Source organism: Myxocyprinus asiaticus, chromosome 16 (assembly GCF_019703515.2).
Source record: "Myxocyprinus asiaticus isolate MX2 ecotype Aquarium Trade chromosome 16, UBuf_Myxa_2, whole genome shotgun sequence".
Lineage (NCBI taxonomy): Eukaryota > Metazoa > Chordata > Actinopteri > Cypriniformes > Catostomidae > Myxocyprinus > Myxocyprinus asiaticus.
Genome location: NC_059359.1, coordinates 31,047,837 through 31,072,164, shown reverse-complemented (window position 1 = coordinate 31,072,164; position 24,328 = coordinate 31,047,837). Strand labels below are relative to the sequence as shown.

Genomic DNA, 24,328 nt, shown 5'->3' with positions numbered 1-24,328 from the left:
ATAAACCCAGTACAGTTGACATTTTTAAGTAATCTTGATTGGCACTATAGATCAGTCAGCCTCTAATAACCTTCTTTTATCCTTTTTTTGTAGTATGTCACTCAAACTGTGGAGGTAGAGTCACCTTCAACTCTACGACAACTAGCTGAAGCCAGACAACAGAATGAACAGCTATCTGAGAAGCTAACCAATCAGAGAGATAGATGCCGACAGCTGGAGGAGAACATCAGACACTCAGATGAAGTCAGCTGCAATTTGCAACACAAGGTTACTAGGTTTTGCCCTTTGTTTGTGTGACTATTGCTAAAGAACTCCAAAACCTTGTTGCTGGTGTAACGGTGGCCAGCTGATAGACAGCTGTGCAATGTGTATAAACCTCACTCTCCTGACCTCAAGAGGTGCAATAGCGTCAGTTGCTAGTGCACCTCTTGAGGTCAGGAGGGTGAGGTTTATACACATTGCACAGCTGTCTATCAGCTGGCCACAATTACACTCACCCCCCTAAACCTCACTCCCATCTGGGTCACGGCACCATTGTGGCGCTCCTGTTCTACCCGCTCTGTACGGGACTCGAACCGGCGTCTCCGGAATGGGAGGTGGGTGCACTAACAAGAAGGCTAAAGGCTACAGCCTCTAGTGTCAGTCGCTAGTGCACCTCTTGAGGTCAGGAGAGTGAGGTTTATACACATTGCACAGCTATCTATCAGCTGGCTCCCGTTACACTGGGATCCCAGATGTGAAACTCATGAATTATACAGTACACTTCTGAAACACAAAACTAGAAAACCTCTGCTCTTCTAAAAAGTAATGGCTCCCTTTAATGGCTCTGTAGATTGCTGCATATGAGAGAGAGATTGGGACCCTGAGGGAGGAGCTGCTGAAGGAGATTGGGCATCTTGAGGAAAAGAAAGAGGCAGCTGTAAAAGCGGCAGCTAACTGCTCTGAGGAGCATCTTCAGAGCTTGCAGGAGCAGTTCACAAGTGAGTTTAAACACTACAAATATATGGTTAATGCCTTTTCTAGAGATGCACTGACACCTCTTTTTCTCTCCTGATCCAATTGTGATACCTGAACTCTGATACCGATCCCGATCTGATCCCAGTGTTGTTTTTTCTTAATCAGTTTACAATATTTATACCTCACTGTGTATGCTCCTCCAGTGCCATTCTCAATGCATGTTATAAACGAACCAAACTATCGAGCATCTACATCTGAGATGTAGGACCCTAAACATGGTTTTCGTGAGTTCATGTTGAGGTCTGGTCCTTTTAGATTTGAGGCCCTGTCTCAAATGGCACACTTGATGTAGTCTCATAGCTTTTGCTTGAGCAAGTCAGTAAAATCCACAAAACTGTACCATTTATTTAGTGCTCCCTTTGGACCTGCAATACGCCCTTTTGCCCAGCTCGCACTAGTGCGGATTTTACAACCGACTTCAAATTGATAAAAAAATTTGGTATTACGTCACCAGACTGTGGACTTGAGGAGGGTTGAGGTCACCATTTGGGACAAGGCCTTAGACACTTGTGGTCCAGAACATGGTCTAAAAGGAATATTCTGGGTTCAATACAAGTTAAGGTCAATCAACAGTATTTGTGGCATAATGTTGATTACCACAAAAATTAATTTGGACTTGGCCTCCTTTTCTTAAAGAAAAGCAAACATCTTGTTTACAGTGAGGCACTTACAATGGAAGTAAATGGGGCCAATCTTTAAATGTTGAAATGCTCACTGTTTCAAAGGTTTAGCCACAAAATGTAAACAATATGCATGTTAACATGATTTTAATGTGTGATAAAATCACTTACTAACCTTTTCTGTGTAAAGTTGTGTCCAATTTTATATGCCGTTACCATGCTGACATAACACTATAAACCCTAAAACGATTGTAAAAATTACGTTTAACAACTTTACTGCTCAAATAATATACATTTTAACATAATAATTAAAGTGCTTTTATAAAACTAAAAGCTCCACATTGCTGCATTTAAACCCTCCAAAATTGGCCCCTTTCACTTCTATTGTACTGTAAGTGCCTCATTGTAACCCAGATTTTTTTGAGGAAGAGACGATTCGAGTTTATGTTTTATGGAAATCAACATTATGCCGCAAATGCTGTCGATTGAGTTTAACTTGTATGGAACATTCCTTTAAATTTGCATCTTAAATGAAGCCATATATATATATATATATATATATATATATATATATATATGTAGTTTGGCTCAGTGCATGTTTGTTTGTGTTAATGCCAGCCCTACAGAAGCGTCTAAGTGCACTCACTCCAACCATACGCTCCATGAACACCGACTACGCCAGCCTTCGCAGTCAGGTCCGCAACTTCTCCGACTTCTATGGAACCGCTATCAAAGATGCCAAGAAACAGGTAAGTAAACCTTTACTACTCCACGAATGACACAAAATTGACAGTTCCTAAGATTTTGAGTTAAGAATTAATATAATTTTAAATTGGTTTCTAATCATATTCTATGAAATTTCTATGACATACCTACATACTCTAGATTACGGCAACTATAAATGAGATGTCGGAGGCCAACAAAGACCTCCTGGAAAAATACAGAAAAGAGGTAGCTCTCCGCAGGAAGTACCACGAGCAGCTGGTTGAACTTAAAGGTGAGTTAACTAGGCAGAATTCAACAAAAAAAAATGTCCCCATATCAATAGAATAAAAGAACAAGAGCCTTTTCATTTCATCAGGTAATATCCGTGTGCTGTGCCGTGTAAAGCCAGTGCTGAAGGAAGATCAGCATGAGGAAGGCCAAGCAGTAGTTGTGACAACAGACTCCAATAATGAATCTGCACTAACAGTTTTAAGCAAGGGAAAGGCCAAAGCCTTTGAGCTGGATAAAGTCTTTCACCCTCAGGCCACTCAAGAAGAGGTAAGCAAAACACAGAGACTGGTTTTAAGTAGTGTTTACTGGTAATGCTTGCTTAATTTTACACAATGTTTTGTATACAGTACATGTATTCTGTTACTATTCCAAGTCATACAAACATGCTCTCTTCCTCTCAGGTGTTCCAGGAAATTGAGCCGTTCATCACATCCTGTATAGATGGGTATCATGTCTGCATTTTCGCTTATGGCCAAACAGGATCTGGCAAGACCTATACTATGGAGGTGACGTATAGGGATTTGTAATTATATGTCTGTAAAGGCTCTACAAGCATGTCCGATTTCACTCTTTTGACCCAGATGATCTGTTTCCATAAATTATTCAATAAGTCTGTCACATCTTCCTTACCTTCTCTGTCTACTCAGGGTACTACTGAGAACCCTGGCATCAACCAACGAGCCCTGAAACACCTGTTCAATGAGATTGAGGAAAGAAAAGACATGTGGACTTACACTGTCAGCGTCAGTTCAGTGGAAATTTATAATGAGGTCCTGAGGTATTGCAATCTTAAGTGATGTTCATAGATCATTATCCTTTCAAATAAACATAAACAAACAATCAAATTAAACAACTTAAGAAGCATCTATGTAATCAAATTATATTTTTCCAGAAGCATTTATTTATTTACTGATATACTGTATATAATGATATTTATTAACAAAAAATTGGGGTGTTAACTTAAGAGATCTGCTCAGTAAGGATGGAGAGAAGCTTGACATCAAGATCAACCCTGATGGGACAGGTCAGCTACACGTGCCAGGTCTCAGGGTCATGGAGGTCAAAAGCTTCCAGCATATCAAAAAAGTGAGTCCCATGTTGTAATTTCTCAAGATACCCACTTACTGTCCTAAAAACACTCTAATCTTGTGTTCGTAATTTGTTTTTGTAGATTTTGGCCATAGCTCGAAAGAACAGGATTACATTTGGAACGCAGATGAACCAGCATAGCTCTCGTTCACATGCCTTGCTCACAGTTACTGTGCTGGGCACAGACCTTGCCAGCGGAGCCAAAACCACCGGTTAGTCTCAGTCAGTACGTTTGCATGTAAAGTTATAATCGAGCTACACTCTTCATCTGTCTGTACAAGTATACATGACACTACGCATAATTTAATTGATGTAGTGACGTAGACTTTTCCGGTTGACATTTTGCATCATATTAGCACACAAAACCAAACAAAAGAAGACAGCTATTAAGCTTATCATCAGCAAGACAAACTTAACCAGCACAACATGGAAAACTTCATAGATCTTTACATTTCTTATGAACTTCAAGCTTTCATTTTGGTACAAATTGGTAGTAAAAATTTACATAGACATCACATCTTCTGGAGCATGCGCACAACACTGAGGACAGTTGTGGTACGATTAACATGTATACATGCTGGATATTTTAGTTGGTTAAAGTGTTTATACAACATTTTAAAAAGACAAATTATTGTTTTAGTCCAACTGAAATCAAACTGCTTAAGTGCATGTAAAAGTACTAAATGATTCAGGATTTGCATCCTTGGAATGATGAACTTGTGCAAATGGTCTCATCAGCCATGAAAACCATGCATTTCCCCCCCAAAAGCCCCATCTGTCCTTGAATGACCCTAATCTTGACCTCTCCTTCGCAGGTAAACTGAATCTGGTGGATCTGGCTGGTTCTGAGAGAGTGTGGAAGTCAGGTGCAGAGGGAGAGAGACTGAAGGAAGCCCAGAATATCAACCGCTCACTGCTAGCACTAGGAGATGTGATCCAGGCTCTGAAGGCCCATCAGACTCACATACCCTTCAGGAATTCACGACTAACCTACCTGCTGCAGGACTCTCTGGGTAAAGGGAACAAAACCGCCATGGTTGTGCAGGTATGATAATTGAACAAGAATCATTCCTTTATGAGGCGGTGTAGTGGCTAAAGCTCAGGGCTGGTAACCAGAAAGTTGCTGCTTTGAGCCTCGGAAGGACTGAGCCAATGAGCTATCACCATTGAGCCCTTGGGCAAGGCACTTAATCCCAGGTTGCTCCAGGCGGAAGTCGCTTTGAATAAAAATGTCTGCAAAACCAAATAATAGGATAGGGTTGGTTCTGTTGGCTACATTAATATGAATGTGATAAAGAAGCGCTGGGAAATCAGATCTATCTTTGGATGTCTAAAGCTAGCATATTGTCTCACAGAGCCAGACTTTTCACTACTAGCATAGAGTTTGGTTTACATTAGCCACGTTTCCACTATTGGGCCAAATGAGGGAGTGCTAGTGCATGCCAGGGCCAGTTGCGTTCCCACTGTCACTTCCGGGGCTTCATCGTACCTCCTTGGGGCCAGCGGATAAGCACCCTGGCCTGCCAGTTACCATTTGGCCAAAGAAGGTCAACTGGGGATTGAGGTCAAAGGCGGAATTTCACTGAGTCACGTCATAGGTGGTGCCGAGTATGGCTGCTGCGTTGCGAGCTCTGACACAACATAGCAATGTTTTGTTTGTTTTGTTCACAATTCTTATGTTTTTTGTCTTGGATGTTGTCTGCCTTATTGTCTACGACAGACAAACACTTTTGGACATTGGTTCAGCGATCTCACACCGAAAACCGGACATCACATTCCTCAATTCCGACCCGCTGTTTACAAACACGCAAGCAGAGCCCTTTGTCTGGGCAGCACGGCCGCGGAAACGCAGGAGAAAAAGGGGAAACAGAGCCGGCGTTCTCATCAGAGTAAGACGCCGCGCAAATCGACCCCCGCTACCCACTATTCTACTGGCAAATGTTCAGTCTCTGGATAACAAGCTCTGCGAGATGAAAGCGCGGATCTCTTTCCAACGAGAGACGAGGGACTGCTGCATTATCTGCCTAACAGAAACTTGGATGTCTGCGGAGATTCCAGACTCAGCCATTGAACCTGCGGGGTTCTCCGTGCACCGAGCGGACAGAGCGAAAGACCTCTCAGGTAAAACTAGAGGAGGTGGTGTATGTTTTATGATCAACAAATCCTGGTGTGATCAGAGGAACGTACATTCCATCAAGTCTTTCTGTTCTCCTGATCTGGAATTTCTTATGCTTCTGTGTCGACCATTCTGGCTACCGAGGGAATTCACAGCGGTCATTATCACTGCTGTGTACATTCCCCCACAAGCCGACACAGACTGGGCACTCACGGAACTGTATGGGATTACAAGTGAGCAGGAAACCGCGCACCCTGAGGCCGCGTTCATTGTGACCGGGGACTTTAATAAAGCCAGTTTAAAATCAGTCGCACCAAAATATCACCAGCACATTAGTTTCAACACACGAGGGGACCGGGTTTTGGATCATTGCTACTCTCCGTTCCGGGATGGCTACAAATCCCTCCCCCGCCCACCATTTGGCAAATCGGACCACTCTTCCATTCTGCTTCTGCCCGCTTACAGGCAGAAACTGAAACAGGAAGCACCCACCCTCAGAACGATCCAGTGCTGGTCGGACCAATCAGACTCTATGCTACAAGACTGTTTTGATCACACGGACTGGGAGATGTTCCGGTCCGCCTCTGATGACAACATCGAGCTTTACGCTGATAGTGTAACGTGTTTCATCAGAACGTGCGTAGAGGAAGTGATTCCGACCAGAACTGTACGAATCTATCCGAATCAGAAGCCATGGATCAATAGCGATGTTCGCGCAGCACTTAATGTGCGGACCTCCGCTTTTAATTCCAGGAACGCGGAGGAGCATAAATAAGCCAGTTATGCCCTCCGAAAAACTATCAAAACAGCAAAACGCCAGTACAGGAGCAAGATTGAAGGACAGTTTAACACCACCAACTCTAGAAGCATGTGGCAGGGAATTAACATCATCACGGACTTTAAAGGGAATAAAAACTCCGCCATGAACACCGCTGCCTCTCTACCGGATGAGCTAAATACTTTTTATGCTCGTTTCGAGGGAAATAACACCGCCCTTGCGGAGAGAGCTCTCACGGCTGAAGCTACAGAGGTTAGTTCACTCTCCGTCTCTGTAGCGGATGTAACCCGATCCTTCCGAGGGGTGAATATCCGCAAAGCCGCGGGCCCAGACGGCATTCCGGGCCGCGTCATCAGAGCGTGCGCGAACCAACTGGCTGGTGTTTTTCCGGACATTTTCAACCTTTCCCTCTCTTTGTCTGTAGTCCCCACATGCTTTAAAACATCCACCATTGTGCCTGTACCAAAACAATCAAAAATAACTTGTTTAAATGACTGGCGTCCTGTTGCTCTGACACCAATCATCAGCAAATGTTTTGAGAGACTAATCAGAGATTACATCTGCTCTGTATTGCCACTCAATCTTGACCCGCTGCAGTTTGCTTACCGCAACAACCGCTCCACTGATGATGCCATTGCATCTACAATACACACTGCTCTCTCCCACCTGGAAAAAAAGAACATTTATGTGAGAATGCTGTTTGTAGACTACAGCTCAGCATTCAACACCATAGTGCCCTCCAAGCTAGATGAGAAACTCCGGGCTCTGGGCTTAAACAGCTCGCTGTGCAGCTGGATCCTGGACTTCCTGTCAAGCAGACGCCAGGTGGTTAGAATAGGCAGCAACATCTCCTCATCACTGACCCTCAACACTGGAGCCCCGCAGGGCTGTGTTCTCAGCCCACTACTGTATTCCTTGTACACACGACTGTGTGGCAACACATAGCTCCAATGCCATCATTAAGTTTGCTGATGACATGACGGTGGTAGGTCTGATCACTGACAATGATGAAACAGCCTACAGAGAGGAGGTGCACACTCTGACACACTGGTGTCAGGAGCACAACCTCTCCCTCAACGTCAGTAAGACAAAGGAGCTTGTGGTGGACTTCAGAAGAAAAGACAGAGAACACAGTCCCATCACCATCAATGGAGCACCAGTGGAGAGAGTCAGCAGCTTCAAGTTCCTGGGTGTCCACATCACTGAGGAACTCACATGGTCCGTCCACACTGAAGTCGTTGTGAAGAAGGCTCATCAGCGCCTCTTCTTCCTGAGACGGCTGAGGAAGTTTGGAATGAACCACCACATCCTCACATGGTTCTACACCTGCACTGTGGAGAGCATCCTGACTGGCTGTATCTCTGCCTGGTACGGCAATAGCACCGCCCACAACCGCAAAGCACTGCAAAGGGTGGTGCGAACTGCCAGACACATCATCGGAGGTGAGCTTCCCTCCCTCCAGGAAATATATACAAGGCGGTGTGTGAAAAAAGCTCGGAGGATCGTCAGAGACTCCAGCCACCCGAGCCATGGGCTGTTCTCACTGCTACCATCAGGTAGGCGGTATCACAGCATCAGGACCCGCACCAGCCGACTCCATGATAGCTTCTTCCCCCAAGCAATCAGACTTCTGAACTCTTGATCTCCCACGATCAAAATACATCAGCACTGCACTTTATTACCCTCACTCTTATATCTCACACCGGACTGTCATAAATTATATTATTATTATTATGTTTTCTCTTAACAACTGACTATCAACCGACAGCCTGAATGTCAATACGGTACAATACTGTACATTCTATATATATATATATATATATATATATATATATATATATATATATATATATATATATATATACTTTTTTTATATATATATTTTTATTTTTAATTTTTATTGAATAATGTGTATCTATATAGTAAAAAAAAAAAAAAAGCGTATTGTATACTGTACAGTGTATGTTATTATTTGTATATTGTTGAGTGTAATTATGTGTATATCAGATGTTTAAATTGTGTTGTGTTAATTTGATGTTATTGTAAATTGGTATATGTCTCATCACTGTCACGACTGCTATGTTGATCGGAACTGCACCCAAGAATTTCACACACCATTGCACTTGTGTATATGGCTGTGTGACAATAAAGTTATTTGATTTGATTTGAGGTTTCAGCACCAAGATACACAATTCCCAATTTTATTTATATTTAGCTACCAGTTTGCCTCAACAGATCAATGGAGAATCGTCGGTAATCTTTTGAATATTTGGGCTGATGTAAATGTGCAACGTCAGATCAACAGTGTCTGCCGAAAAGACATGATTAAGTATATTGTTGCCAAACTTGCCAAGTTGTGTATCCAGTGCACAATGGGACAGGTTCAGGAAAAATTGTAACAATTGCAGGCACAGTACAAATCCGTGTTCATGATGAGAGATAGCTTGAATCCAGAGTCTGATACCTCAGCTTAAGCTTCCCTCTTGCTTGTGAAATGGGCAGGGTGTGTGACGTTGGCACCAGGGCGGCGTATTAAGTGCGGGTCTTAGGGCAACGCTGTGGGACTATTGGCCCGATTGTGGGAATGCAGATCGATTTTGGGTTCGCGGCTCGAGGTAAGAGACTATTGGCTCCGACTACCCAGTTGATACCCCTGGCTCACACTAGTCCAATAGTGGAAAAGCGATATTGTAGCAGTGTACTGATGGAAATGTAAATCTACAACAGTTCATTCTTTTCTACAATGTCAAGAGGCGGGAAAATCTCAAATTACGGAGGTTGTTTCTTTGAGAATTGTATTGATAGCACAACAAAACACCACAAAACTAAGTAGTAGCTAAAAAAAATCCCAGCTAAAAGATAAAAAGACAACACTGGAGTGGAAAATGTTTGCAGACTTTGTGGTCTGAATTTATGTCCATCCAAGGCAATACATACCAGTCATAACCAGTATTGGGTGTAATCTGATGACAAAGTAATTAGTTACTGTAATCTATTTATTTTTAGACAAAAAGTAGTGTAACGCATTAAATTTGAAATTTGTGTAATCAGATTACAGTTACTGACTTTTAATTACTTCTAAGTACATTACTTGGTTTACACATTTCTATAATAATATTATGTAGAAAACGGTTAAATCATGAATTATGTTCATATGTTCATCTATTCGCATTTCTGTGATATCTTACGTTGGTTCTGTGAGTGTGACTTGAGTGTGACAATGAACAAGGAGGAAATATAGACATTTAGAATTTATTGAGCAGATATTTAATAATGTTATTACTTTTTCCATGATGTAATGAGTAGTCTATTCTGGTTATAATTTTAGATAAGTAATTAGTATTGGATAACTTTTTCCATTAATACTGGTCATATCTCTGCAAACAAGAATATAGAGTATAATAGAATATAGAGTTGTGTGCATGAATTCCTTATTTACTTGCTACTAACTGCCTCAAACTAAATTCTTGAATATCTTGCAAAGATTCAATGCCATGAACCTTGCCAACTTTGTCAAATCCAGTTACTAGTTCCCCAGCAGGACTCAATGTGCTGAGATTAGTGAGCATGAAGTCCAACCAACTCCTATGAAGTGACCAGCATGATGTCAAGCTTTAATAAAAGCAATTAATTATAACAATGCTCATATAATTATTTATACCTATTCTGTATGTCCTTTAGGTTTCTTCTCTTGAGAGAAACGTTGGAGAGACCCTGTGCTCGCTAAAGTTTGCCCAGCGAGTGTGCAAGGTGGAGCTGGGCCCTGCTGCACGAAAGATTGAGACAGGAGGACATAATGAAAACAAAAATTAATGCACACCATCAACACTCTTCCCTACTTGTCTGCAGTAACCACAGGACCAGAAAACAAATCAACTCAGCTATTGGCTGAGGCTTCCAATCCTATTCAAGGGCTACAGTTCTGGAAGCTTCAATGGTGCCACATTATTCAAAGCAATGAGAGAACAAACATACAGTAGCATATGAGGTCCAGCTTCTTCCTATTACACAGCAATAGCTCATCTCCACCAGCTGATCTGCATGACAAAATCTCACCAACACCCCAGCACAATCAATATCCAATATCTCCTCCACCATAAGTTTAACAACCACAGAAATTGCTCTGCAGGAAAGATTTGTTGGGAGAATTTGAAACTTGTATACTGAGTTGTGAAACAATCCTTTTTTTGGGGTCTACACAAAAGAGAACAGTATCTTTACTCATAATGTGCAAATCTTGTTCAAAAACATTGAAATTATTTAGTATAATATGAATATTTAGTATACAAAAGTAATTGCCAAAAGATGTTTGTTTGTGTGAACTTCCATGATTATACAATGTGTGTAGCCCTGGAACAAGCCAATACCGTGTGTTCTTAATCATTTATTAGCCATAGAGGACATGAGGAAAACATTGAGTTCAGCTAATTTGTGACCTATTGTATGAGGTCAGCATTTGCTGCAATGTAATTTATCTGATGGTGGTAGTAGCTTAGTGTTTCAAGGTCTAGGCTTATAACCCGTTTCAAACCTCAGAGGAATTAATCTGCTAAGAATGAGACCGAATGGAATAGAATTCACAACCATGTGGAATAGCACCTCTTAGTGGTCATCTAATGTTTTGGCCCAATTGAGAGGTACTGTGCTGGACACTGTTTAATGCCATTTCTATTAAACAAGGTATATTTTCATGAGTAATTGCAAATATACAACGAATGGCTTCCAAGACAACATGGTATAATATTGATATATTTAAATGCATTATATTTAATTATAGGCTTTAGAATATTAACCTCTTGAAATGTTCAGGATAAGCTTATGTTTGATGTATAATTTATTATTTGGCTTCTTAGTTTTAGCCATGTTACTAAGGGTGGTATGGAATGCACTTTATTGTCAAAGACTTCATCATGGCAGAATCATTTTACATTTTAAAAAAGGACTTTTAATTATTACTTACTTAATACATTTTTGATTAAGCACCCAAACGAATTAACTGTAACTTAAAAAATAATATTTTAAATGATGACTGAATTAAATGAAATGAAAACCAAAAAGATGTACTGCAATTTTAGCTGCTTAGACACCAGTACTGTTCTCTTGCTTTTTAATTTTCTGTATCCTCACTGTTATGTGTCTGATTTAGGAATTTCCCATTATTTTGTGAAATAACACAAAATTTTGAATCTACCCCCTCTTTAACAGCATTCAACTTCTGTTTAAAAAAAATTATAAGATTACTGACGTTGGATAATGTTTTGATCATAAGGGCCAAAGTGTCAGAAATAAGACAGAGTCAATTAAAAGAGAACGTATTTGTTTACTTATAAACAACAAAAAGAAATAAAAAAGAGAAAGACTTCCATCTTCTCTGTATTCCACAACAAAACGTATTACGGTTTTCAAAAACACCTGTACCTCTCTCATTCCTTCGGTCTTAGCCTCTCTCTCTCTCTCTCTCTCTCTCTCACACACACACACACACACACACACACTTCTAATCACCTGATCTGGTTGTGTGTAAAACCATGCTGAGTTCAGCAGAAGAGTTTCATTTTACACATGCTGATATGTCTGAAATATAGCCCAGAAACCTCTAGAAAAATCTTTTGTACAGGATCCACATTCTCCAACACATTATCAATCCGAGTCTCCCTCTTCCATGCCAACTGCTCCGACCGCTCCTGCCAGCTCCTCCTCGCTGCCCTTGAGCCGCTCACCTGCAGAATACATGATGTATGAACATGGTTGAGTATGTGCTTTTGCTTTTGTGAACAAAATACTAGACGATACAGCAAATGCTCGTCATTGTATGAATTACAATACATGGCTTAATTGGGTCACTGGAGCTTCAAAGATGCAAAACAAGAGTGTAGTAGAAATATTTGTCATGGGTTTGTTCTATACTAGAGGTATATAGAGAGGAAATGTTCTGATGATGTCATCAACAGGAATCAGATCTCTGGAGCTTTTGTAACCCACATAGCAATTAGCCTCACATGAAGCCCTGCCTGAACTCATTACAAAATGGCTCTTTGGCTCTAGTTTCAGTAGATAAATGATTAAGTGATCAAGAGACAGATTAGTGTTTCAGTTCTTAGACAAAATACTTCTCATACCATCCTAAAGATGCCTTTTCACTGATTACAACAAATGAAAGACAATAGACCAGAAATCAGTCCTTTCTAATGGAGAGTTCTAACACTTTGCGAATACAGGATTTTCGGATTCGATTTAAGCCATGGATGCATCAAAACTCTGGTGACTAGACAGTATGCAACCGTCCAACCGGATGTGATGTATTCTAATCAAAACTATGAGAGTGACAAGTGAATTATCTACCATTTATGTCAAACTTTACACTAAATGCCTACTATTTTTGCAGAATTGATGCTTATTAAAGGGATAGTTCACCCAAAAATGAAAATTCTCTAATTTACTCGCCCTCATGCCACCTCAGATGGGTATGATTTGCTTTCTTCTGCTGAACACAAGCAGATTTTTAGAAGAATATCTTCTAGCTCTGTAGGTCCACATAATTCAAGTGAATAGTGGTCAGAACTTTGAAGGTCCAAAAAGCACATAAAGGCAGCATAAAGTTATTCAAACTATTCCAGTGGTTAAATCCATGTCTTCTGAAGCAATGATAAGTGTGGGTAAGAAACAGATGAATATTCAGGTCCGATATACATGAAGAATGCCGAAAACAAAAGAAAAAGAATGTTGAAGTGAAAGTGGATATTTATAAAATAATTTAAAAAAAAGACTTAAATCTAGATCTGCTTCTCACCCACAATGATCATATCCCTTCTGAAGACATAGATTTAACCAGTCGTATGGATTACTTTTATGCTGCCTTTATATGCTTTTAGGACCGTCAAAGTTCTGGTCACTTGCCTAGGACACAAGGACCTACAGAGTTGAGATATTCTTCTAAAAATCTTTGTTATTGTTCAGCAGAAGAAAGAAAGCCATACACATCTGGGATGGCATGAGGATGAGTAAATGAGAGAATTTCTTTTTTTGGGTGAACTATTCCTTTAATAAGTCATTAATAATAATGTTGTTTAACACTGTTGCCTTAATACCCATAATATGTTCCTTCCGAAAGTACTGGTGGTCATTTGTCCTATACTGTTTTCAATAAGTGGAGGGTAATTGCTCAATCACTCCTTTACTGGAGACACAAACAGAAGCATCACAGGTGTGTTTGGGTAAAAAAGGCAGCCTCAGGAACAAACTGAATGTTCATTACAATTGCCACTAGGGGGCAAAATGCGAGCCTCTGGACATGTGTCATGTCATACTCACGTATTAGTTCAGCAATGGCTTTCTGTGTTCGCCTCTCTAATTTCTCAAGCTTTTTGGCAACATCCCTCTTCAGATCCCTATTACAAACACAAAGCGGTTGGTTCAAAACAGCATTTTCACTTAATACTGAACAGTTTTGATCAAATATATCAGACCACATTTTATATGATATATGAAACTACTGTGTTAAATAAGTACAAATTGTTGGCTTATACCAGTCTGGTTTCCTTGGGGCAAGATTGGCTAGATCCTGAGTAAAAACAAGTGATAAGAATAGAGAGAAAAAAAAGAACAAGATTACTTTAATTCCACAGAAACAAATCAAACTAAATGGATGTGCTGACCATAAGGCGTCATGATTAAAAACTGTGAATTTAGACTGAGGGAAAATTCACTCACCACTTCCTCAATCACAGGCTCTGGGTTTGCAGCTTCCAGCTGGTCTTTGACCTTGTCTTCCACTATAGGAATATAGAACAGGACCAGTCAGACAGCCTGTAACTCAACACCTGAGCACCTGCTTTAGCATCATCACCCATCATGACAAACAGCCTCACTTTAATGTGCTGGTAGAATATAATTTTAAACAAGATTAAAGGGATAGTTCACCCAAAAATGAAAATTCTCTTATCATTTACTCACCCTCATGCCATTCCAGATAGTATGACTTTCTGTCTTCTGCTCAACACAAACAAAGATTATTAGAAGAATATTTCAGCTCTGTAGGTCCATACAATGCAAGTGAATTGTGATCAGAACTCCAATAGCTCAAAAAAGCAGATAAAAAACATAAAAGTAATCCATTTGACTCCAGTGGTTAAATCAACATCTTCTGCAGTGATCCAGTTGGTTTTGGGTGAGAACAGATTACATTTGAACTCCTTTTTCATTGTTCATCTTGACAGCTGTCTTCTTGGGGATCAGGATTTCAAGCTCGATTACTCTTCCTATAGCGCCATCTAGCGATCTGCGCATGCCAAGCACTAAGAAGTGTAATCGAGTTTGAAATCATGATCATGCCAAGAGACTTCAATGGCAAGGTGTACAGTGAAAAATAAGTTACATTTTGGTCTGTTCTCACCCAACACCAACTGGATCACTTCAGAAGACGTTGATTTAACAACTGGAGTCTAATGGATTACTTTTATGCTGCCTTTATCTCAATTTTGGAACTTTTGGAGTTCTGGTCAACATTCCTTTGCATTGAAAGGACCTACAGAGCTGAGATATTCTTCTAAAAATCTTTGTTTGTGTTCAGCAGAGGACAGAAAGTCATACACATATGGGATGGCATGAGGGTGAGTAAATGATGAGAGGATTTTCATTTTTGGGTGAACTAACCCTTTAAGGGCATTTATTGACTTAATACACCAAGAATAAATACTATACAAAATATTCTAAACAAGTTTAAATAGTTAAAATGATCTAGAACTGCCACTGCAGGTATGCCAGAGGTGTTCTCACCTGATGCCGGTTTTGCTTTGGGCACCTGTCTCTCCTTCAGCTCCTCATCCTCTGGGGTGTAATTCCTCAGCTTCAGCTCTCTACAAATATATTCATTCATTTAATACCCATGTTAAAATGTCAAATCTTTAAAAGTAATTGACTGATAGTTATGAACAAGTGTTTTATCATTTGTCACCATTAAAAGGGATAGTTCTCTCATCATTTACTCACCCTCATGTTGTTTCAAATTAATATGACTTTCTTCCAAGGAACACGACAGAATATTTACAGTGCTCTGTTTTCCATACAGTGACAGTGAATGGGGACAGAGGCTGTTAGTCCCTAACAATATTACCTAACATCTCCTTTTGTGCTCCACAGAAGAATGAAGGTCATACAGGTCTGAACAACATGGGGGTGAGTAAATAATTGCTGAATTTAAATTTTTGGGTGAACTGTCTCTTTAACCAGATGACATTGAAATGATATTCACGCACGCAACAGGAAACCCCATTAACCAGCAGGTGGCAGTGCAGCTAAACAGTACATTTAGATGCCAGACAGGCAGCTGATGTCATTTAAGCGATGAAACAGGCCTGTGGTGGCATCTAGGGAGTACATTCACTCAGCATGTGTACAAAGCTTCCCTTCATCTTTGTGGCAATGGCTAATTAGCATATAGCACCTGTTCTATGGTCCGTGTCTTGGGACTGCAGCCTTACAGCTGAGAGGGGTTGAAACAAGCCCAATTATGTCACTTCTCAACCGGCGGGTCTATTTACATCTTTGCAAGTTACTGCAATGTCTGCTGCTGGATCTCCAGGGAACCACAAAGGGTTCTTCATAACCTGATCAACAGAAGATGGGCATGAAGGTTTGTTGAGAACTAACTCTCATCAAATTGCTCCCTGGTTGGTCTCTTGAGATGTGTGCCCATTTCGTTCTCGAGGATGAGGCTATGGCAGGCCCACATTCATCATTATCATGCGAGAACCCCTTATCTAAATGAGAGCCAGTAGGATCAAACTACATAACTAGATGTACTGAAACTGACCAAACTGATTTTTAGTGTCAGCTATGCAACTTTTTTGACCAAGTCACCACTGCTTTCCAATGGTCTTGGGTGTAGGCCTTTAAAATTGTGTAATGAATTGGGAACATGTCATCCAAAGGGATCCAAAAATAAAAAAATATGTCATCATTGAGTTGTTCCAAACCTGTATGACTTTCTTTTCTGCCATGGAACACAAAAGAAGATGTTAGGCAGAATGTTATCCTCAGTCACCATTCACGGTCATTGTATTTTTTTCCCATATAAATGAAAGTTAATAGTGACCGAGGCTGTCAGTCCCTAACATTCTGTCTAGTGCCTAACATCTCCTTTTGTGTTCCACCACGGAAGAAAGGTCATATAGGTTTGGAACAACACAAGGGCGATTACTGGTAAATGGCAAAAGTTTTCTTTTTGGGGTGAACCATCTGTTTAATAAGATTTAATTTTACAGCAAAACCCTGTCAAGGCCCTGCAAAGCTGCACAAATTATTATGGTCTCAAACAGGAATGTTAAAGGGTATTGGAAAAACACTCAAACAAAAGGCTGAAGCAAAGAGCTGGGAATGCCTCCTTGTCCCCAGCTTTCCTGAAGAGACTTCCTGACCACCTGCTGGAACAATACAAGACCACTGGCTTTCCTCATCTACAGCAGAGCAGCCAAACAATCAAACACTTTAGGAACGTCAACAGCTGTTTGTCAAACTCTGAGCGTTACAACCTCTTAATGGCTTCTGAATTACTCTGTGGCCAAGGGTTTGGGCAAGTTGGCTAGAACGGGTATCCTGTTTTCTAATTTGATCACATACAGAAGGACTGGATTAATGCTCGAGGGAAAAGCTGTTGTGTTCTTGAAGTGCACAGAGGGATGAAACTGAATTGAGGGCCTTGAAAGTTTGGTGGAAGGTCTTTCATTTCTCAGAGCCTATGCAATAGCCGATGGGAAAATCGGGCTTCCTTCAACCTAAAATAGTCAACAGTGGTACAGTAAATCAAGACGGCTGACAAAACTCATTTACAAAGCACAGAACAAATGCAGAGTGTTTTGTAACTAAGATGAGTTGTTACTCTGATGCAAGCATTATGCTGTTATGACCTTGTCCCTGGTGACATTTGTCCCATTGCTTAAGCTGTGACTAAATGATGTCTGCCTCAGGTGAAAGGCTGAGCTTCATTCAAAAGTTCCTTCATGTGTAGATCATTTATTTTCTGCCTCACCTCACTTCAAAATTTTGACAGCTTTTACAAAATGCCACACAGTTGACTAACAAAATAGGAGGTGTACTCTTATTCAGCCTGGAAATAAATAAGGAGCAAACACTTATGCAAAATTAAATATAAACAATGTAGCTTTGTGCAACAGCCAAAGAAGCAAAGGGCCAACTGGTAACACTTTACACTAAGGTTGTATATTTGTACCGGTATACAGCGTGACATTAGTTATAATAACATGAACTAATGAAAAATACTTTTACAGCATTTTCTTGCTTATTTTATTAAATATTAATGTCTACAGTATACAGTGTATACTTATACATTTTTAGAATAACGTGTTTTATATGTTAACATTAGTTAATGCATTATGATGAACTAACAATGAAGAAGAATACTATATTTGCAAATTAATGTAAACCAAGATTAATAAATGCTGTACAAAATTGTTCATTGTTAGTTCATGATGTCTAATGCATTAACTAATGTTTATGTTTAGAACCTTATTGTAAAATGTTACTGTTAATTTCAATGCATTCTGGCTCTTTTCAGCCTTTTATCATAAAAATATAAGGAAGTTCTTCAATAACAACAAAAAGTCTACTTATTTAATTATTTTATGTTTTATGAAATGAATTTAAATGACATCAGGAATTGTCATTCTGTTCTATTTCTGCAAAGATTAGTAGATTACCTTATAAGGTATGGCAGCATAGGAGGTGTCAAAACAACAAGTCTGCTAGGTATTACCATCGTCTCATTGTTTGCAACCCCAAGCTATGTTGCAATTTTAATAATGCATGCTGAAGGAGACACACCTTTAAACATTCTGTCCCCGACAATCTCCCATATCAACATTTCAAAAACTTCCTCCAACTACAGTTAATGCCTTAAACTCACAAAACAACAGACCTATAAAATTGATATAAGTTGACGAGAACATTTCAGAAAGCTTGTAATGAGAAACAAGGAATATACTGTACAGGCCAGATATTGGTGGTGAATGTTTATGAACCTTTGCAAACTGTCAGTGACAAACACCTCTTGAGCTCAGGGAGAAGAGCACAGGGGTTCTGTGAATTTGAAAGTAAACAATGGAAAAAACACAGAGAGTTCGAAGCCTTGGCTTTAGCCTGAAATAGAGCTGAGGGACATTTACTCCACAGCCCTTCTTAAGCTCATCTAAACACTATGCATGATATATCTGCGGCCATATCTGTATTGGCCGATTAATGTGAATTTTTTAAATAATTATTATCGGTCCGATAATCAAAAATCCTTCCGGTTGAATCATTTCAGGCACACGCTATTCACCACTAGGGTTTTGATTGGTGCCTTCTGCTTGATGTGACACATCAGCATGCAGCAGACTTTGTTTTAGAAGATCATCCTGGATCTGAGTAAACAGTCCATTTTATTTTTCTGTGCCACACATGCATTTTGTATCTTAATGTATGTAAAGTCATGTTGTTCACGTTTACAATAAGTTTTCTGACTTGTTTGCATTCCTTATTGGCCCCATTTCCACCTGGTATTACGATGGGTCTCGGGTGATCCGATCACATGTGGTCAGGTGAGACACATCGCTGTTTACACCTGGTCACTTCAATGCATCTCCTGTGACCGTTTTCAGATTTGGAGGGGAGCGTCTCTGTTTCATGACAACATACATCAATCACTATGTCAGTGTGGTACTGCATGGTATTAAAGCACAACAAAGTAAAAAAGACAAAGTGCGAAAAAAACAGCACATTCTTTCTCCCAGATGCAGTTGAAATTTAATCTAAGAACAAACTGCAAAGTTTTCTTGTTTTAGCACAGCGGTTCGGTTGATTGACAGGTGAGGGGTGGTGCTTCACTGCGGCTAGGACAGATTACTGTTTACACCTCAAATGTGATGTGGACACATGCGTTTTTGACCACATTCGTATGTGGTTTCTGTAATCGATCACAAAATGTTTTTAGACCCTATTTAGACCTGTTCATAATAGGTCTATATTATTATAATAATATTATTATTCATAATAAAGAGTCAATAGACATTTTTTTTATTTTTTTTTTAGAAAAGACATAGGAATGTAAAATGTATTTAACTGGTTCTTAGTAGGCTACATTTGGTAAATGATTATGGAAAAAGAAAGATTTAGATGTTTCCTTGTTTTCTGCAGTTGAAACAGTTATCCTCTAAACATTTAATTTCATTTGAAGTGCTCTGGACGTGGCTTCTTAGGGTGAGTCTTTTGTTTTGGTAATTAGGCACATAAAATGTCGATTTATACCCAGATTTATATTTATTAGCAAATATATTGGTTATCAGCCTCCAAATATAATGAATTATCGGTCTCTACAAAATTTCCAAATCAGTTTCTCCCTAGTAAACAGAGTATTGCTTTGTTATTTATTGTCCATTTAGAAGGCAGTCTATTCTATAGATGCTATTTGTTTCTAAATTGTGGAACTGAGAATAACACAGCTTTGTGCAGTATGAGTAATATTGCTGTGATCTGCAGACTTTGAATCTGCAAGTGTTTGAGGTTACCTGTGTCTCTCCTCTGCCTCGGAGTCCTCTAAAGCTCTTTTGCTTTCAGGCTCTCCATCCTCAGGTGCCCGCCCCTGTAGTTAAACAATAACTCGTTAACAAGAACAATGAGGCAAAGGCTAAATTATGATGCAAAATTCTGATTAACTTAGCCCGAGGCACACTGAAATACAATGAAATGCTGCAAATTCCTGCTTAAGAATTAAGAGCCAATGTCCTAATGTGTACATTAAAATTCAACATATAATGAACAAAAATCAAACACAAACAGGGTTAAATGAACATTCTGACAAATTAAAGGAATAGTTCACACAAAAATGAGTATTCTCTCATCAATCACTCACCCTTATGTTGTCTCAAACTCGTATGACTTTCTTTTTTCTGTGGAAAACAAACTAAGATATTTTAATGGAGAAATTAGGTGTTTTTGTCTATACATTACAAGTGAATGGTGACCACATTTACAAGCTCCAAAAAGGACCTAAGGGCAGCATAAAGGCAATCCATAAGACTCCAGTGGTTTAATTAGTGTTTTCTGAAGCTATCCAATTGGTTCTGGGTGAGAACAGACCAAAATGTAATTCCTTTTTCACTGTACATCTTGCAATGGCAGTCTCTAGGCACAATCATGATTTCAAACTCAATTACACTTCTTTGTGCTTCATGCATTCACAGAGTGCTAGATGGCACTGCCAAATATAATCGAGCTTGAAATCATGATCGTTAAGGAGTCTGCCGATAAAGGAGTTATATTTTGGTCTGTTCTCACCAAAAACCGATAGGATTGCTTCAGAAGACATAGATTAAACTACGGCAGTATTACCTTTTTGCTGCCTTTTTGTCCTTTTTGGAGCTTGAAAATGTGGTCACCATTCACTTGCATTGTATGGACAAACAGACATCATATCTCCTTTAAAATATTTGTGTGTGTTCCATGAAAGAATGAAAGTCATACGAGTTTGAGATGACAAGAAAGTGAGTAAATGATAGAATTATCAAACCAAAATTTTTGTTACAGTTAAGAACTTACTCGAATTAAAACAAAATGAATTTGCTTGCTGTGGTGATACATATTATGCCACACTTGCTGTTGACAGAGCTTGTATTATACACAGAACATTCCCTTAATGTACAAGTTCTTATGCAATTCACAGCAAGGGGAGATAAACATAGTGTGAATCAAGTTGCTTGTTACTGCTGTTACAAGCTACCAGCACTACATTTGGAGGCATCATTAAACTAAGTTAAACGAGATTAAAAATGTAAGGTACAATATTGTTCATCGATTTATTACAAAGTAAAATCCATCTAGTAAATTCCACATCCATTCGGATAGTTACACATTAATGTAATGCAGTCATCTTTCAAACAGTGCTTGGGAAAGCAGTATTTGTTAATCGCTCTTCCCTAGAGTGGCTTTGGGACTCTCTGATCACTGTCTGGTTCATCTTCTTCCGACCTACAGGCAGAAACTTAAATCAGCTAAAGCTGTAGTAAATACTGTAAAAAGATGGACAAATTAAGCAGAGCTGGAACTACAAGCCTGCTTTGACTGCACTGATTGGAGTGTTTTTGAAGCTGCAGACACCAATCTGGACGAGCTCACAGATACTGTGACATCATTTATCAGTTTCTGTGAGGATATGTGCATCACTACTAGGACTTATTTTACATACAGCAATTAAAAACCATGGTTTACAGAAAAATTCAGGTTTGTCAGGCCAAAGAGGATGCTTACAGAAGTGGGGATAAAATCTTGTACAATTAGACCAGAAACACACTGACAAAAGGGATTAGAGTGGCTAAAAGAAGCTACTCTGAGAAACTGAAAAACAAGTTCAGCTAACGACCCTGCATCAGTGTGGAGAGGCCTGAAAGAAATGACTAACTACAAGACACCATCTCCCAACACTGTAGGGAATCAACAACTGGCTGATGACCTGAATGTGTTTTACTGTAGATTTGAAAAGCCCAGTCTCACACACCCAATCTGGCCTTCACTTCACAAAAACATCAACACCTCCTGTGACCCTCCTCCTGCTATTCAACCTGCACTTAACATCTGTGAAGAGGATGTGTGCCAGGTATTCCGGAAACAAAAGACAAAGAAAGCACAGGGCCAGTGTTTCACCCACTTGTCTAAAATCCTGTACTGACCAGCTGGCCCCCATCTTCACACAGATCTTCAACAGATCACTAGAGCAGTGTGAAGTTCCCTGCTGCATCAAATGCTCCACTATCATCCCTGTCCCAAAGAAACCCAAAATCACAAGAATTAATGACTACAGACCCGCCGCTCTGACATCTGTGGTCATGAAGTAATTTGAGAGACTGGTGTTGGCCCACCTGAAGGGCATCACTGGACCCTTTCTGGAGCCCCTTCAATTTGCTTATCAAGCAAACAGGTCTGTGAATGATGCAGCCAACATGGGCTTGCATCATATCCTGCAACATCCAGACAGACCAGGGACATATGCAAGGATCCTTTTTGTGGACTTCAGTTTGGCTTTCAACACCATCATCCCAGCTATTCTCCGGACTAAATTAAACCAACTCTCTGTTCCCACCTCTATCTGTCAGTGGATCACCAGCTTTCTGACAGATAGGCAGCAGTTAGCGAGACTGGGGAAATTGCCCCCCAGGGATGTGTGCTCTCCCCACTACTCTTCTCCCTGTACACAAATGACTGCACCGCCAAGGACCCCTCAGTCATGATCCTGAAATTTGCAGACGACACTACTGTCATCGGCCTCATCCAGGATGACGATGAGTCTGCATACAGAAGGGAGGTTGAACAGCTGGCTGTCTGGTGCAGTCAAAACAACCTGGAGCTTAACATGCTCAAAACAGTGGAGATGATAATGGACTTTAGGAGGAACACCCCAACATTGAACACGCTCACCATTCTGAACATCACTGTTGCAGCAGTGGAGTCATTAAGGATCCTGAGCACTACCATCTCACAGCACCTGAAGTGGGAGACCCACATTGACTCCATTGTGAAAAGGGCCCAGCAGAGGTTGTACTTCCTTCGCCAGTTGAGGAAGTTCAACCTGCCACTGGCACTGCTGATACAGTTCTAATCAGCAGTCAATGAGTCTGTCTTCTGCACTTCAATAACTGTCTGGTTTGGTTCAGCTATGAAATCAGACATCAGAATACTACAATGGACAGTTCGGACTGCTGAGAGGATTGCCCCCTGCCCTCCCTTCAAGAGCTATACACTTCCAGAGGGAGGAAAAGGGCTGGAAAAATCACTCTGGACCCCACTCACCCAGCCCACTACCTTTTTGAACTGTTGTCCTCTGGCCGGCGCTACAGAGCACTGAGCACCAGAACCGTCAGGCACAAGAACAGTTTTTCCCCCAGGTTATCCATCTCATGAACAGTTAAAACTGCCCCATTGAGCAATAATTATGTGCAATACACAGCTTAGTCTATTTATATTTATCCAACACATCCAACCTCTTCTGCCATTACATACCCTTTCACTATCTGTATATAACAGATTTGTATTTGTACATACGTGTATGTATGTATGTATGTATATATATATATATATATATATATTAGTCTTATTGTGTATCTCTATATACTTATATTTTCTACTCGTTTTTTATTTTTATTCTATTTTTTTATTATTATCTCTATCTTGTTGTATTGTTTGTGTAAGCTTCTGTCAACAAGACAAATTCCTTGTATGTGTAAACATACTTAGCATTAGAGCTCATTCTGATTATCGTTTAAACACACATTATAAAATAATCTTAAGCAGAATTTTTAGTATTCTCTTTCTCTAACTGAACAATAATAAATGCATTCAAGAGATTCATCCTAACCTTTTTAATAGCTAAAATGATAAAATAATTTTTTTTTTTTTTTTGCTACCAAAATGCTAATTCTCTTGTTGAATTTAAAGTGAACTGCTTTACTGTTTTGCTAACTATAGCAAGTTAGCCAGTGAGATTGTATATTTCTCTCCATGTCTAAACGAAATTAATATTTGTTACGCCACTCACTTGAAGTTGCCGGTCTCGTAGAGCTTTTAATCTTTCTTTCCTTTTCAAAGCTTGCTCTTGTAGAGAACTCACAGGCTCCATGATGAAACTGAAGCATGGGTAGCAGCTAAAAGGATCATTGAATCTGTACTCGA

At 39.9% G+C, this 24,328-nt stretch overlaps 2 protein-coding genes across 2 annotated transcripts in view; one reads left to right on the top strand and one right to left on the bottom strand.

Annotated features, from left to right (window-relative positions):
• Positions 1-12,175, top strand: part of LOC127454340 (kinesin-like protein KIFC3) — a 24,988-nt gene extending 12,813 nt beyond the window's left edge. Inside the window, exons 10-20 of the mRNA XM_051721470.1 lie at positions 94-267; positions 833-980; positions 2,256-2,386; positions 2,523-2,634; positions 2,719-2,900; positions 3,035-3,139; positions 3,281-3,411; positions 3,599-3,719; positions 3,805-3,934; positions 4,538-4,767; positions 10,298-12,175. Of these exons, the coding sequence (XP_051577430.1) occupies positions 94-267; positions 833-980; positions 2,256-2,386; positions 2,523-2,634; positions 2,719-2,900; positions 3,035-3,139; positions 3,281-3,411; positions 3,599-3,719; positions 3,805-3,934; positions 4,538-4,767; positions 10,298-10,429 (1,596 nt within the window). The 3' untranslated portion in view covers positions 10,430-12,175. The remainder of the gene's footprint in view (positions 1-93; positions 268-832; positions 981-2,255; positions 2,387-2,522; positions 2,635-2,718; positions 2,901-3,034; positions 3,140-3,280; positions 3,412-3,598; positions 3,720-3,804; positions 3,935-4,537; positions 4,768-10,297) is intronic.
• ccdc12 (coiled-coil domain containing 12) lies at positions 11,917-24,328 on the bottom strand. The gene is made up of 7 exons (XM_051721492.1): positions 24,195-24,328; positions 20,176-20,249; positions 15,392-15,471; positions 14,327-14,388; positions 14,143-14,177; positions 13,928-14,004; positions 11,917-12,336 (listed from the first exon to the last, which is right to left on the bottom strand). Exons 1-7 carry the CDS (start codon positions 24,273-24,275, stop codon positions 12,257-12,259), a joined length of 489 nt encoding a protein of 162 aa, XP_051577452.1. The 5' UTR covers positions 24,276-24,328; the 3' UTR covers positions 11,917-12,256.

Bases quoted from the DNA above. Each gene is read 5' to 3' on its own strand.
- ccdc12 (XM_051721492.1), bottom strand. From the start codon at position 24,275: ATGGAGCCTGTGAGTTCTCTACAAGAGCAAGCTTTGAAAAGGAAAGAA. The intron at 15,472-20,175 runs GTAACCTCAAAC...ATATATTTGTAG, and splicing joins GAGGCAGAGGAGAGACACAG to AGAGCTGAAGCTGAGGAATT. The intron at 12,337-13,927 runs GTGAGTATGACA...TGTATTCTGCAG, and splicing joins AGCCATTGCTGAACTAATAC to GTGAGCGGCTCAAGGGCAGC.